This window comes from Suncus etruscus, chromosome 7, assembly GCF_024139225.1.
Source record: "Suncus etruscus isolate mSunEtr1 chromosome 7, mSunEtr1.pri.cur, whole genome shotgun sequence".
NCBI classification, from domain to species: domain Eukaryota; kingdom Metazoa; phylum Chordata; class Mammalia; order Eulipotyphla; family Soricidae; genus Suncus; species Suncus etruscus.
Window position 1 is genome coordinate 50,772,400 of NC_064854.1, and position 16,215 is coordinate 50,788,614.

The 16,215-nt window shown below is 44.0% G+C and overlaps 1 protein-coding gene across 1 annotated transcript in view; it reads right to left on the reverse strand.

Annotated features, from left to right (window-relative positions):
- Positions 1-15,779, reverse strand: part of GALNT2 (polypeptide N-acetylgalactosaminyltransferase 2) — a 106,136-nt gene extending 90,357 nt beyond the window's left edge. Inside the window, 2 exon segments of the mRNA XM_049776487.1 lie at positions 15,559-15,659; positions 15,662-15,779. Coding sequence (XP_049632444.1) covers positions 15,559-15,659; positions 15,662-15,683 — 123 coding nt within the window. The 5' untranslated portion in view covers positions 15,684-15,779.
- Positions 15,780-16,215: the final 436 nt, after the last annotated feature.

Here is a 16,215-nt window from a genome sequence, read left to right on the forward strand (position 1 = left end):
ACTGTAACTTTACCTTGTCTTCTTTCTTTGCATCATTGTTCACATAATTAAAAAAAAAAAAAAAAACCTCTCTGTTACATGTGGGCCCTAGATCATGACCCGGAAACAAACTGGCCCACCACAGAAACCTAAAATAAAATTTCACAATACAGAGCACAGCTTTGAGCTTTGCTTTAAGACGAAAAGAGAAAGTGGGCAAGATATTTGTCAAGAACACAGCCAAGCCTGTTTTAATACCCTGTACCCCAAGTACAACTAGGGGTGATCTCTGAACAGAGTCAGGAGGAATTCCTGAACACTGGCAGGTGTGGCCCAAAAACAAACAAAAAATAAAATAAAATAAACAGAACAATGATATCAGTCTCTATGGAAACCCAAGTGCTTTCCAACACGGGAGCGAAAGCTAAACTTTCTAAATCGAAATCTATACTCATTAGATCTTCATTCGTTTTTTTAGGAGAAATGATTTTAATTGAAATGTTACACTAATACTGGATAAATAACTATCTTCTATTTGACAGGGAAAGGTAGAACATACGACATTATTGCAGATAAATGTGTGTGAGTATACATATACAATCTTATGAAAATAAAGCATTTGCATATTTTACAATTTTATTCTGGGCATTTAAATTTTTAATAATGAAATGCATCAAACATACATTAAGTAATGAACTAGCCCCATAGAGTCAACAGGCAAACCTTACCATATTTGCTTGAGATTTTATCTAGATTTTTGTTTTGTTTTGCTTTGTTTTGGGCCATATCCGGCTGTGCTTAGGGGTTACTTACTCCTGACTGCTCAAAAATCACTCCTGGCAGGCTCGGGGACCATATGGGATCCGGGAATTGAAACCAGGTCCCTACCACTATGCTATCACTCCAGCCCCCTTTATCTAGATATTTTAAAGACTTATCTTTTATCTTGTTCCTCCTCTCCTTTTTTTTCTTGTGATAATCACTATTGTCAAGGTAGCTATGTTGTCTCTCCATGTTGGTTTTGTCTCTGCTTTACATGCATATGTGCATTAATGATTTGTATTTTTATGTTTTTAAATTTTAAATTTATATATGGAAACACATCTGGAACTATATTTTATAGACCTTTTGAAATTTACATTTTAATATAATTATTTAACTGAATCACCATTCATGACTCAGTTTCCTTCATACAATTTCCAACATCCTTCCCTTCACTAGTCCACACTTCACACCATCAATGTCCCATTTTCCTTCCCCCTTCCCTTCTCCCCCTCCCCTCCGCCTGTCACTATGGCAGACATTCTTCTCTCTCTCTCTCTCTCTCTCTCTCTCTCTCTCTCTCTCTCTCTCTCTCTCTCTCTCTCTCTCAACCACTTTAGTTTGCAATATTTTTACTGAAGGGGTATCATACATATCACTTTACCTCTTTCAGCATCCATTTCTAGATCTACATTCTTGAACCTATTTTTATACCTATATGTATCTGTATATATGTATATACATCCACAGTTACATATATCTGTAGATTGGCAATCTATAATTGGCTATCATCCACAGATTGGCATTTATAACCAAGGTAGGAGAGACTAGTGGTTTTTAATCTTTCTACACCTTTGGACCAGCACTAGCCAATGAAACAGTGGTTGAAGACCTCTCTACTAGATTAGCAAAAATAACTGTTCTAAGGTGAGTACAATCAACACACCACTATGTTCTCTTTCTAGTTTAGTGAGGAAAAGCTTCAAACTAAAAAACATGCCTTATTTGCCCAAATATTCCTGCCAAAACATATACCAAGTCAGATTTACCCCCCAAGGATAGGGAACAAATTAAGTTGCTCCTCTTCTTTTAAAACAGGAAATTTAATGCATAGCTCCACAGGTACATATTAAGAAATTCTCATAATTTTTGTATGCACACTGCTATGCAGCCATATCAATTACCAAAGGACAGGGGCCAAGCTTTCACAGGAACATTCCATATAAAGCTTAGTCAGCTACCCACTGATGATGTCAGCAGTGTGAATAATGCCCATTTCATGATGCCTGATCTCAGTCAGGTTTGGTATTTTGGCCACCCAAGACACCAGACTATCCTCCTCTCAGCTCAATGCTTGCTTGCCCACATCAGCAGTTTGCAGTAATGAAGGCTTCAAGAATGATCACCAGCCCCAGTAATCAGCACCTTCCTATCCTGCAGCTGGTGCTCTACTTCTGAGGAAGTGAGAACCCTACTATTCGGTAACTTGTTCGTGATTTCAACTTTCAGACCAGAAGAGCCACAGTTGATTTCCTCTAACGTGGTATTTTAGGTGGGTAGGGGAACACTGAAAGTCTAACTCCAACTTTGCTACTGCATGACCACTGGTGCAAGTTAATAGTAAGTGTGTGGTCCTCAGGAAATGATGAGTTAATGCAAGAAACCAGCTGCTGCTATTTTTCCAGGCATGCTGAAAGATAAATGAGTAATGGTTCTAAAGTATACAAGACTAAAATAACTTTGAAGTATTAGAAATTATATTTGACAGACAATATGAGATATCATATATTTGTCAAATATGTCATTTACAAACTGATGTAAAAAAATGAGATTTTAAACATTATTACCCTTTTGGGGAAACAAAAAAGGAATACTATAGGTTGGTTAAGGGGCTCCCATCCTAATTTCCCAAATTATCCTGTTCCTAATGGATAATTTATGACAGTCAGAAAAACTGCCTAGGAGGGTGAAAAAAACTGGCATAAGGACTCAACACAGACAAGTTTTCTACCCTCAAGGTATCATCAAATGAGAAGGATACATTGAATAATGAAACATTTCCAGCCAAAGAGGATGGAAGGGTGCCACACAGCAATCTAGATAAGAGTCTCATAAACTACCTGTGCAGACACTACCACACAAAGTTTCACCAGATTATAGAAGACACAGTCCACAATCTAAGAATATGTTCCTATTGATAGGAACAATTCAGCACCTTAGACAGGACATCTTAAATTTTTTTCCATACACACAAAGGGTCACTTAGTGACTGAGAAGCACAACACACACACACACACACACACACACACACACACACACACACACACACACAAATGTTTCAAGCACTGAGGTGGGATGGGGGGGTGGGAGAAAATGTTTCAGGCACTGCCAGAAAGACCTCAGATTCATTACATGGTTGATTTTTATTTTATTCTTAGTATTTCGTGTTCAGAAGCCTTCCAGCATTGCAAAAAATTTTTCAACTCACCACTTTTAATTATTTGACCTCTCATGGGGTCACATCCAACAGCTTAAGAAGTAAAATATTCATTTGAAAGACATAGATTTACCTACATTCATTGCAGTCCTTAGTACAACAGCTAGGTTATGAAAGCAACCCAAGTGCCCAACAACAAAAGAGTGGATAATGAAGCTGTGGTATACAATGGAATACTGATGATGAAATCATTCAGTATGCTGCAACATGGATGGAACTGGAGAGTCTTATTTTTGTTTTTGTTTTTTTGGTTTTGGGACCAGACCCAGTGGTGTTCAGGAGCTACTCCTGGGTTCTGCACTCAGGAGGCTCGGGGGATCCTATGGGATGCTGGGGATCGAACCCAGGTCTGTCCTGGATCTGTTGCATGCACGGCAAATAACCTACCACTGTGCTATCCCTCTGGCTGGAACTACAGAATCTTATGTTAAGCAATGCCAATCTGGTCAAACACTGATGTTCTCACTATAATCTGTGGTACATAAAACAACAGGTATAAAGAATAGTAGGTAGCAAAAATAGATAAAACAATGGCTCTACTATAATAACAAAAATGCCCAAGAAAAAGAGAATGGAGGGGAAAAGAATGGAAGGAGAGAAGGTCTGGATCTAATACAGGACAAGCGTCAAGGGACTTAAGTTCCTCTGTGGTATGAAGGCAAAGTGCATGTGTGTACATGTGTACACATGTGTATACACACATACACACACACACACACACAATCCAATACTACCAGAAGCAACAGACCTAGATTACAACAAACTTTTTTTTTGCTTTTTTTGGTTTTTGGGCCACACCCAGTAACGCTCAGGGGTTACTCCTGGCTATACGCTCAGAAGTCGCGCCTGGCTTGGGGGACCATATGGGACGCTGGGGGGGATCGAACCACAGTCTGTCCTAGCCTAGCGCTGACAAGGCAGACACCTTACCTCTAGCGCCACCGTCCGGCCCCTACAACAAACTTAATTTAAAACAAACAACTCCCTAAGGAGTCATACCGCTGGGGAGTGAAAGAAAACATGAGGCCCACTGATGAAGGGATGGGGTAGCAGTTGATGAAATTGCAAGTGAGAAGATTGTATAACTGAAAACCTGTTGTACAGTATATATATATATATATATATATGTACATATCTGTCTAAAAATAATATTTTTATAAAAAAAATGTCTGCAAGAAGCTGCATGTCTTTCCCCTCAGTTGTGCATCAAGTACTCTCGGGAGGGTACAGGGAGCAGGTGACAGCCAGTTCCAGCATGACTGCCCCTGTATCCACCAGACACTTTTTTTTTCTATTTCTCCCAAACCTCAAATAGGATGAATCACATTACTAAACAGGAGTAGCTGAACTCCTTCTCCAAAGAGGAGCCATCACAATGTATGCCCTCTCTGCAGGAGATACTGGTCCTGCTGCTTACACCACAGTGAAGTGTATCCAGGCACCTGGCAGTGCCCTGGCCACTCATTTGGTCACACCACTGGCTGATTAGGAGGCCTGATAAGGGCCAGGACAAATAAACAAATAATAAAATAATTATTATATTAAATATATTGTATTATTTAATAAAGGTATATTGATAATTATATTTAAAATATACTAAATAATAAAAAGAGCAACCTTAAGAATTAGATTTCCCAAAGGAAACCCTCTAGGCCCTAAGACAAGAGTGGGAAAACAGTGAATAAAAGTTAACAAATGAATGACTCACCAAGAATATTTTACCCAGTCAGATTCTCATTCAGATTTGAAGGAATGATAAACAACTTCACAGATAAACAGCTCAGGAATTTCATAGACTCCAAACTAAATTTAAAAGGACTGAAAGGGCTACTTTAAGACAAGACAAGCTCCCAGATACTAAACCTTCCTCTTAAATATGTCATCTTTCGGGCCCGGAGAGATGGCATAGTGGCGTTTGCCTTGCAAGCAGCCGATCCAGGACCAAAGGTGGTTGGTTCGAATCCCGGTGTCCCATATGGTCCCCCGTGCCTGCCAGGAGCTATTTCTGAGCAGACAGCCAGGAGGAACCCCTGAGCACCGCCGGGTGTGGCCCAAAAACCAAAAAAAAAAAAAAAAAAAAAAAAATGTCATCTTTCTAGAGCAGTGTCCTTTCAGGGGAAAAAAAATGAATTTATATCTTGCCTCTGCAACAGAGATGAAGAAAACTAAAAAAAAAGTCTGAACTAGAAGGCCTTACAAAGTAATTCCTCCTCCCATACAGTATGTAAATATTTCAGTTGCTTAAACCAAAAACATGCTGGAAGCATGGCACCTAACCCAATAAAGCATGCAATGACCCTTCATAATGCTTCTATGAAAAGCAGCTGGATGCCCTCATTTGTGATCCAAGAGGATCTGCAATTTCCTACAGCTCCATGTATATAAGGCCACCTTCTTATTAAGGGCAAAGAAGCCATTTATCCATTTTATTTTCCACAAATACAGTGCCTCAAAGTGACCCACACTAGTGAAAACAACCTCTGCATAGCCAGGTTCCAGAGAAGTATTCAGCCACTGGTTTCTAGCCCATGGGAATCAAAGGTCCTATTCCCTCTCATCACCCCCAAAACCCACAGCAATCTCAGAGAGATTTCACAGTGAAAATCCTGTGCTGGAGCAGGAGTGCAGGAACCAGCAAGTAGATCTCATTTGATGATAATGTATGTGGAAAGCACGCCATAAATGTGCCAAGAAATCTAACTGTGCTTGACAATGCATGCTTACCCAATCTAGCATGGCACTTCACAGAGATCAGCTCAGAAATACAGCAGCAAGATTGTTCCACTAAGTCAATCAGCACATTTATCTGCATTCACCCAATGCAGATCCAGGGGAAAAGGAGGGATATGGGAAAAAGCACACCATTTTTATTGGGATAAAGATACTTATCGGGCCGGAGAGATAGCACAGGGCATTTGCCTTGCAAGCAGACAATCCAGGACCAAAGGTGGTTGGTTCAAATCCCGGTGTCCCATATGGTTTGGCCCCCCCCCCCCCCCCCACCGTGCCTGCCAGGAGCTATTTCTGAGCAGACAGCCAGGAGTAACCCCTGAGCAATGCCGGGTGTGGCCCAAAAACAAACCAAAAAAAAAAAAAGATACTTATCACCCAAGACACTGGTAGGAGAACAAAGACCTAAAATTACAGGGGAATGTAGGCAGCTCCATCACTAGTAGCCAAAGGCCACAACCTTCAGGAAAGTGAACAGTCTCATTCAATTAATAACAGAAATCTGGGGTCTAAAGAGCACCAAAAATACTGGACATAGCAGCTAAAACCAAGTACTGCATAGAAAGCAAATTGGGCCAGACTGTGGGGCTTATCTTCAGATCTCAGCTTAAGCCTGCTCAAATCTTGTACTTAGGTGACCCCCTATTGACCTTACATTCTACCTTAACCCCCAATTCCTATCATACACTTTATTTATTTATTTATTTATCATGCCACTTTATTTGTCCTCTGGATTGCACAGTATATAATTTATTTGCCTATACTCATTTCATCTAGCTCCCAGTCAATACCATAGTTCCAAGAGAGCAGAGATTTTTTTCTCTTACTTTCTGTCTCTATTATGTTCACTGTCATATTCCCAAAAACCCAAGTAATGCTTAGTTTGTATGTAATATATGTACTCGAGAAAAAATATGAACAAAAGGGACATATGCCTGTTTTCATTTCTGCTCTTGCCATCCAAGTGGGCAGTTTAAAAGAGAAAGAAAACATATGACACCTCTCAGAGCAATTGGTGAAAATGACAAGCTGATTGGTAAACACTACAGTAAAGGAACACTATGTGCATATATGCTCCAAATGCCTTCCTCCAACAGGACATGTAGGAGGGGGCACCGCCAACACCTGGAAAGGGAAACACCAGTATTGGAGAGAGCCACAACCTACTTGTGGGCTGGCAAACACCCTCAAGTCCTAAGCTGTAAACAAACCCCACTAGCAGATAGTTCTCTCTCTCCCCGGTCAAAACTACATTTGCCATCCACTAGTTCTACAATCGTAAGAAAATTTCTGTACCTCAGTCTTCAGTGAGCTATGGAAAATAAAAGCAGTTATAAGAACTAAATGAAGAGCATAAGGTCTATGTCTCATACACATAGTGGGTGCTTTAAAACATATCACTGAAGCTTAAACTTCTTTTAGCAGGGGTCCACCAATCCTAAGCCTAAATAAATCAAAGTCAACATCATGTTCAAAATTAATAGTGTTGTTCAGAGTAAATCTGGCTCAGAGGCCACCTAGTATGCCTAAAGAAACTGTGGGTTGTAATGCAGCTATGAGGCAGGCACTACTGGCATCTAATGGGTAGAGGTTGGAAGGGTCAGCAAACAACCTAGATGCACATAGCAGTACCACATAACAGATTACCATTACCTGCTCAGTATGTCAATCATGTTGTGGTGAGAAACTCTGATCCACTATCACCCAAGTCCTCTTACCCTGGCCAAAACGAGTTCTGATCTGTGGTCTAGAAATTCAGTAACCCTGTTCCAAGCTGTCCTGGCCATTACTACTCCCCAAAGAGTCACCAGGCGGAAATCAACTAGCTTTGGCAGGACCAATGGAGCAGAGCAGCTGTCTGGCAGACAGGGAGAGGGCAGAAGTGGCAAGATCAGTTCAACAGGGCAGAGGCGAGCACAAGTGACTAGCCTACTTCAATTCCCCCAATATTCATCCCTTAGATACCTCTTCATGACAGTCAATGAAACAAAATGGGGTAGAGGCATGTAACCCCCAAAACCCAGGAAGGAGAATTTACATAACTGTTTTTGTTTTTTTTGCAAATCCAGCCTTGATGAATCACTATCACCGGAAATCCTTATAAAATCCTTATAAAATGGCAGGCTTCTCAGACACTGAACAGGACAAAAACGCAAAAATGTCCAGTTTTTCACTCAGTGCTGCTGGAGAAGGACAGAGAAAGGAATAGGCACAGATCCTCCAGGGTGGTAGAATCCTCACACCAATTAACTCAGCAAAGTGCTATACTGAGAATATGTGTCCATGGAAGAGATCATATCAACTCATTCAATGTGATTCACAATGAGGAGAGTGCCTGAGCAGGACCAGCCTATGTCATCCAGGGAAGTTTGCTAATTGAAGTGCCAAGAGATGTTCTGAAAAACCTCACCTAAGCAGCCTGGAGGCAAGTCAACCCCGGAGCAATACAGAATCAAAAGCTGCTTCAATGAAAATTATGATTGCTCAAGTCATGAAAATGAAACCAGGCCATCATTTCCTTCAAATCAAGCAGTTACAGTAACTTTACGAAACAGGCATGTTGTATCAAGGTCTAAGAGGTCTTCTGAAAAACTAGTTTCAAGTCCTCAATTTCATCATAAAGAAAAGCTCCCCTTAGAAGAGTAGAAAGCTATGGACCCTTAGGAAGAGCCTGAAGAGTGAAAACATTTATTTAACAACCAGATAAGAGGTAACTTACTACTTAATCTAAGTAGCAGAGTGGTATTTCCTTCTGCACATCCACCAGCCAGTATGTTGCGAACTTCCACATAAAGCAGAGTTCATGAAGAGAAAAGAGAATGAATAAAAGAGTGGGCTCAGTCTAGCATTTATCTCACTCCAGGAATTCTACTGGGTCAAGTAAGAAAACTACAGACTTTTCCCAGGAACATCTGATAGCCAAAAGCTCATAATCAATTCATCTGTGTGTTTGGGGTTCTGTCCCCAGGCACTCTCATCACCACTCACTCTCTCCAAAGCAACTCTGCCTTTGGATTTGCAAAGTCAGGCAATGTCAGCTATGAAATTAACATCCTCCCAAACTGAACTCCTCTACCGGAAAGCTTACAATCATGAATAAGAAGCCATGCATGTACATATGCTTATAAGATCAACGTGGATACATGTATATGACGTATACACATGTATACAATGTGTATGATAATATATTTCTCCCTACCCTATTTTTCTGATCCCTCTCTCAAATACCTCTCCCTCTGATCCAAACAGAAGAGCCTTGACTCCCTAGCAGTTAGAATGGGAGAATTCCAGAGGGCCAGAAGTCTTCCATAGTGTCCTGAGTGTTGCCCCAACCCCAAAGTTTTACAGATCTCAGGCAGACTGACCCCCTCCATGCTGGGTGTATACAGCAGTTTATTTTTCAGTTCTGCTGAAAGGTAAGAGAAGTTGTTCATACACTATTTACCAGCCATAATTTGTTTTCATTATCTTTCAGCACTCTGAGGCAGCTATAACATACCTCCAGTACAGGAAAACTATTTTCTTTAGAGAGGTTTACTATTACAGTGACATTTGCCAAATTCTCTGACTATACAGCATTTTCACCTTCATCACTACCCTCCCACTAAAGCTTCAAACTCTTTATTTTGAACTGAATTTCTCCACGCTACAAACTGATTATGGATGGCAGTATTGTTTTCACTTAAAATCACCGACACCAGATGCTCACAGATCCTTTGACACTCAGTAATGTGCATGGCAGCTTCATGCTTATCCTCAACCATGCACACTAGAGTAATGATCGCTATCACCCTCCAGTCAGGAGTAATAAAGCTACAAATGAAAAGCAGTGGAACCTACAGGTTGGGTGGGAAGGAGAGGGCCAGTCTTTGGAAACTCCTAGTTAGGGAGGCGTGAACAAAGCATCACAGTAAAGCATGTATCTTCTGCCCCATTTTTTTGCTAGCTGTCCCCTAACTAGAATCCTACCCTGTCACTAAAGCTCATGACTTTATAGTGTCCAGAACACTTGCCCAAAAGGTCCCAGGAGTGCATTAAAAAAAAAGTGCAAATGGGCCAAGTGAACCAAACAAATCAATCTTGGAGAAATGGAGTGAAAATAAATGTTTCTAAATCAATTTTCCAAAGGTCAAAAAACTACTTAAGGGGCCAGAGAGATAGCACAGCGGTGTTTGCCTTGCAAGCAGCAGATCCAGGACCTCAGGTGGTTGGTTCAAATCCCGGTGTCCCATATGGTCCCCAGTGCCTGCCAGGAGCTATTTCTGAGCAGATAGCCAGAAGTAACCCCTGAGCACCGCTGGATGTGGCCCAGAAAACCAAAAAAATAAATAAATAAATAAATAAATAAATAAATAAATAAATAAATAAATAAAACTACTTAAGATTTCCAGTTCCAGGGGCCAGAGAGATAGCACAGTTGTAGGACATTTGCCTTGCAGGTGGCCAAATGCAGGAGATGGTGGTTCGATTCCCGGCATCCCATATGGTCCCCTGAGCCTGCCAGGGGCAATTTCTAAGTGCAGAGCAAGGAGTAACTCCTGAACACCTCCAGTTCCTAGGGCATACTTCTTTTTATTGAAGAAAGGGGATTTGCACCATCCCCAGTGGTACTCAGGGGGCCATATTTGGTGCTGGCATTTGAACCTGGTCAGCCATATATAAGGTGAGAATCTTAACCCCTGTACTCTCTCCAGCTCCAGGGGACATTTTCTTTTTTGTTGTTGTTTTTGTTTTTGTTTTTGGGCTACACCCAGTGGGCTCAGGGTTACTCTTGGCTTTACACTCAGGAATCACTCCTGGAGGCTCAGGAGACCATATGGGATGCCGGGGATCAAACCGAGTAGGCTGGCAAGGCAAACGCCCTACCACTGTACTACTCGGGCCCCACCAACAGACATTTTCAAGGAGCTATTTAGTATGCTTTTCTACTTCCACCCCCAATCCATACCATTTTTAGTTTCTGTTAATAATATTTATCTCAATCATTAAATAGCTATTCTCATTTTTTTTTTTTTGGTTTTTGGGCCACACCCGTTGACGCTCAGGGGTTACTCCTGGCTATGCGCTCAGAAGTTGCTCCTGGCTTGGGGGACCATATGGGACACCGGGGGGATCGAACCGCGGTCCGTCCAAGGCTAGCGCAGGCAAGGCAGGCACCTTACCTCTTGCGCCACCGCCCGGCCCCGCTATTCTCATTTTTTATATGAGAAAATTAAAGGTCAGAGACGTTCAGTTACATTCATAAGCAACACTGGGCATAAAAAGATGAGTTAGTCTCGGCACCAACATACAGAATCAGTCTATTCCCTGTATGATACCATCAACTAGCCATATCAAAAAATATTGGCTGGTCTAGTATTTTAAGCGTATCCCCCAAAAATGTTCCCTACACATACACCCTAAACAGTCAACAGAGTCCCCTCACCACACCTTTCTCCTATTTGACAAATTCTTACCCCAAGTACTCCACTTTGGATCCCCCCAAAAAGACTACCTGCAGTACCTTTGATCTCATGGAGGCCCTTGGCACTGTCTGGCAGTAATACTCCTGCTCCCCCGCCCACGGAAATGAGGAGCACATACCTACCGTATTTTCCGGAGTATAAGACGACCCCCTAATTTTACAGTTAAAACATAGGTTTAGGCCTATATTCGCTGTATCAGACAGAATGTTCCTGTGCTGCAACTGTATCTACCACAGTGAGCCAATCACACAAGCAAAGGTCCAAAGGTTATACTGTAATAGACTTCCTCTCTGACTCTGGCCAATCTGAGCAGGCTTTTTACAGTGTAAATTCGGGTCCAGAACATTGTCTAATTTGCATGCATAAAAAGCCTGCTTGGATTGGCTGAGTTAGAGAGGCGGTCCCTAGCAGCCTCACAGTGATTGGTGCAGGAGATCGAGTTGGAAAATTCGTTTTGTGGCAATATTCAGACAATATTCGTTTAGTGGTGTATTGAAACATTTTTTCAGGATATACTCGGCGTATAAGACGACCCCCGATTTTGTCGGTTGACTTTGTTTTGTTTCAAAAGTCATCTTATACGCCGGAAAATACGGTAAGATTTCAAGTCTGAAACCTTCCTTCTCTCTCAGTACAGATCTTTCTCCAAACCCTGGAAATCCCTTCCTACTCATCCAAAACAGCCACTATTTACCTAGAGGCAGGTTCATTTCCTAAAACCCTTTCTAGCTTCTCTGACTCCATCTACTGCCAACACACCAAGCCCAGGGGAAACTGAACATGATTAAAATTTTAAAGCATTTAAGATGCTCAAACGAATGGTGTCCTTGAAGTGCAAATCACCAATTTAGGAGAAAGCATAGCCCCATAGGAGAGAGGTGGGACCTACACAATTATAAGTGAAATTAATTTTAAACAATATTGGGTATATACTGAACACAAAGAAACCTTTCCACAAAGGAAGTTCCCAGTTGCCGCTACAATGATTGCTGGGTTGGTTTTTAGGCTCTGCTTCTGTTTAGTTTATTGAAATCTACAATCTGAAGAGAGTTGGCTTTTTGGGTTCTGCCAAAATGGGATGGAAAGTTCTGACATGAGTTACTTAACAGAGTAGAGCACACAGGGAAGGGTTAAGGCCAAGGTTCTGAAGCAGCAGAAATACTAGTCAAGGCTCCTGTCAGGCCAATTCTCCAAAGTCTAATACAAGGCCAGAATGCATGAAAAAATGTCAGGGCACAGAGAGATTGGCTAAATATGGAGTCCGAGTCTATTGACTTGAATAAGAGAAGAGCTGTAAATCCACTTACACCCCAAAGAAAATTTAAAATTCTAGTTCTACTTATACCTTTATATGATAGGTAAATAACATATTATCTATGTTATGCTAATACTTTATAAGCCTCAGAAAAGTTCTTTTTCTTTTACCATGAGGCATCTTCCTACTAACTCAATCTACAAAGTCTACTCGAGGAAAGAAGTCTTTATAATTTTATATATTGTAGATGGGGGATATTGTTCTGTTCAACCTTTCCAGAAACTACAATAAAGCTTCCAATTTTTCTCTCAGGTCCACCACCACCTCAGATAGTAATAAATCTTCTACTGCACTTTTCAAATACTATTGCATATACACACCATCCTCTACTGACAAATTGTTAATGCATTCTAGGAGCTAAGATTTTACAGCTCAATGACCAAAACAAATGAATCCCAAAACACCAATCCATATTTAATAGTTCAATGCCCCTACTTTTATTTACATGCCTCTATAACTTCCTATTGCAACCAGGTCATGATGTGTTTGGGATGATTATTACTAAGAACCAAACTTCAAAAGCTGACATAGACTCTTCAAAAATCATTCATCAGCTTAAACTACCAGGAAGATATCAGCCTGCCTGAAGCTAAGGTCACAACAATGCTATTGCTAATCACATGTACTAATTAAAATGACACACCAACATTGGAGAAATGCCAAGAGTAACTTATCTGTCTGGTTTTCTTTTGCATAAAAGACACAAAGCTTTGCCAGACTTATATGAATCCAAGGCCCTATTTACTGATAAGCAAAGCCTTAAAAATAAATCGAGTTTCACAGATATCGTTTCAAAAAGCTCACAGCTTCTACTAGGTGGGAATAAAGACGGTCAAGTACATATATACAGTTCCCTGCATTTAAAAAAGGGAGGGGAGGTTCTCTGTGTGTTCAAAACCAAGCTGTATCAATTCTGCGCAAGGACCGTCTTCACTTCTTATGCTTGATAAATAAAGCCCACCGATGAATTTTACTGGGAAAAGAATAAAAAGACACCAACCTCCACCTAATACCTCTATCTATGGGAAGGAAGGGAAGGAAGGAACGGAAGGAAAGGAAGGAAGGAAGGACAGGAAGGAAGAAAGGAAGGAAGGAAGGAAGAAGGGAAGGGAGGGGAAGGAGGGAGGAGGGAGGAAGGAAGGAGGGAAGAAGGAAGGAAGGAAGGAAGGAAGGAAGGAAGGAAGGAAGGAAGGAAGGAAAGGAAGGAAGAAGGAAGGAAGGAGGAGAAGGAGGAAGGAGGGAAGGAAGGAAGGAAGGAAGGAAGGAAGGAAGGGAAGGAAGGAAGGGCAGGGAAAGGAATGGAAGGGAGAAGGAAGGAAGGAAGGAAAGGAAGGAAAGGAAGGAAGAAGGGAAGAAGGGAAGAGGGAGGAGGGAGTGGAGGAAGAAGGAGGGAAGGAAGGAAGGAAGGAAGGAAGGAGGAAGGAAGGAAGGAAGGAAGGAAGGAAGGAAGGAAGGAAGGAAGGAAGGAAGGAAGGAAGGAGGGAGGGAGGGAGGGATGGAAGGAGGGGAAGGAAAGGAGGGAAGGAAAGGTAGGGAAAGAAGGAGGGAAGGAAGGAGGGAAGGAAGGAGGGAAGGAAGGAGAGGAAGGAGGGAGGGAAAGGAAGGACGGAAGGAAGGACCTGAAGGTTCTAAGATGCTGAATTTAGCACTGACATTTAATGGTCAGTCTTTAGGGGCCAAGCTCTGTTCCTCGACAGTTTAGTCCATCTCCGTCCTGCTTGTTAACAGAATATCATTTCCCTGGGTTCGGTTCAACCCTGTAATCCACCACCATTAACTCAGAATATCCTGCGTCTGCGGTGACACTAAACGTCACAAGAAGGGGGTGGTAACAGGAATTTGGAGGAGGGGGTAAGGCTGCTTTCAAAGCCTACTAACAACCAAACCATGAACACAAGCCAGCCAGTATCCTGCATAGCCGCCCCCCCCAGCGAGTGCAGGATTGCAGGGCTGGGCAGGGGGGTCTCTGGGCATTCAATTACTCAAGATCAGGACAGGCAGAGCAGAGTGGCTGACAGGATCCCAATGTCACCTGGCCTTGGAAGGTCACAGAGCACATCTTATCCTTAAGAACCAGGAAGGAGAGCTGGGGAAAAGAGCCCAGGCTGAGAGGAGCGGGGCAGAAGGCAGGCCGACAGAAAGGCTAACTAGGTTAACACTACCAGACACGGCCACCCTCTCTTCAAGCCCCCCAAGGAGTCAATTCGATTGAAGGCGATGGCAGAAAGAAAAGAGGCAGAGAACCGCATTGGGTCCCCTCCCACCGAGAGCTGCCTGGAGGGAGGGAAGAAGGAGGAGAAAGGGGACGAGGTCCAGCTGCGGCTCGTACCGAGAAGACTGAAAAGAAACTTGGACTCTCTCTCTCTCTCCTTCTCCTCGAGGCCGTGGCGTCTCTCCTTTGCTCCCCGGCTCCTTTCGGGGTGCCTTTTTCGGCCTGATCTAAGCTTCCACTTCCAACCAAGCAGCCAACTAAGATGAAAGCCGAATTCTGGAAAGTCTTGGGAGGCTGGGGAGAGGAACCCGGTTGGAAAAGGTTGGCGAGGGTCCCTAATTGACCTTTGGGGGGGGGGGGGGGAGAGAGACAGAGCTGGCAGAAGAGGGGCGAGTGCACCTTCCCCTGGGGTTCTTGCTAGAAGGGGCCGAGGCGAGGCCAGGGTGAGGACGCAGAAGCCAGCCAGCCCATCAAGGGTGGGCCCGGAGCATCCAGGGGAGCATCGGGGAGAGAGACAGAAAGTGGGCACTTCGGGTACAGCTGGGCCTCTTGCAAAAGGCAGGGAGTAGCCCCCCATTCCCCACTCCCACTCACTCACCTTCCTGCCCGTGCCGCCGCCCCCCCCGCGGCGAGCGCGGAGCCGCCCCCCCCGAGTCATGTAGTAGGCGATGCCAGCCACCCACAAAAAGGCGAAGCAGGCAGAAGCCGCGAGCGCCGCCGCATTCCTCCCGACTCGGCCGCGCCGCGGCAACGCAGCCGCCGCTCCGGGGGGAAGCTAGCAGCGCGCCGGGGGCCGGGGGAAGGAGCGGAGCGCGGCGGAAGGAGGGGGAAGGGCGGCGGGGCCCAGGCCCGGGCGCACCCGATCGCGGCCGAGCTCCGCCCCAGGCCGGGGAAGCGCAGCGCGGCTCGGCGCGCGGCTCCAGCAGGAAGCGGCGGCTCGGCAGGCGGGCGCGCGGGGTCAGGGAGCAAAGGGCGACCAATCGGCGGCGATCTGCGGGCCCGACGCGCCCTGGAGGAGGAGACACTACTGAGTCCTCCATCGGCTGCAGCACGCCGAGCTCCGCCGGGACGGCCCCCGGAGCCGCCTCCTCCCCAGTCTTCGCGCCGCTCGCTGCGGCCCCGCCAACCGGTCCTGAGTGACAGGTGGCTGCCCGCCCCGCCCGCCGACCCGCGCGCGCACCCCGCTGCAGGATTACTCGCCGTCACTATTCCCGGAGCTTCCGCGCTGAGATGATTTAGCCCTCTTCAATCCTTA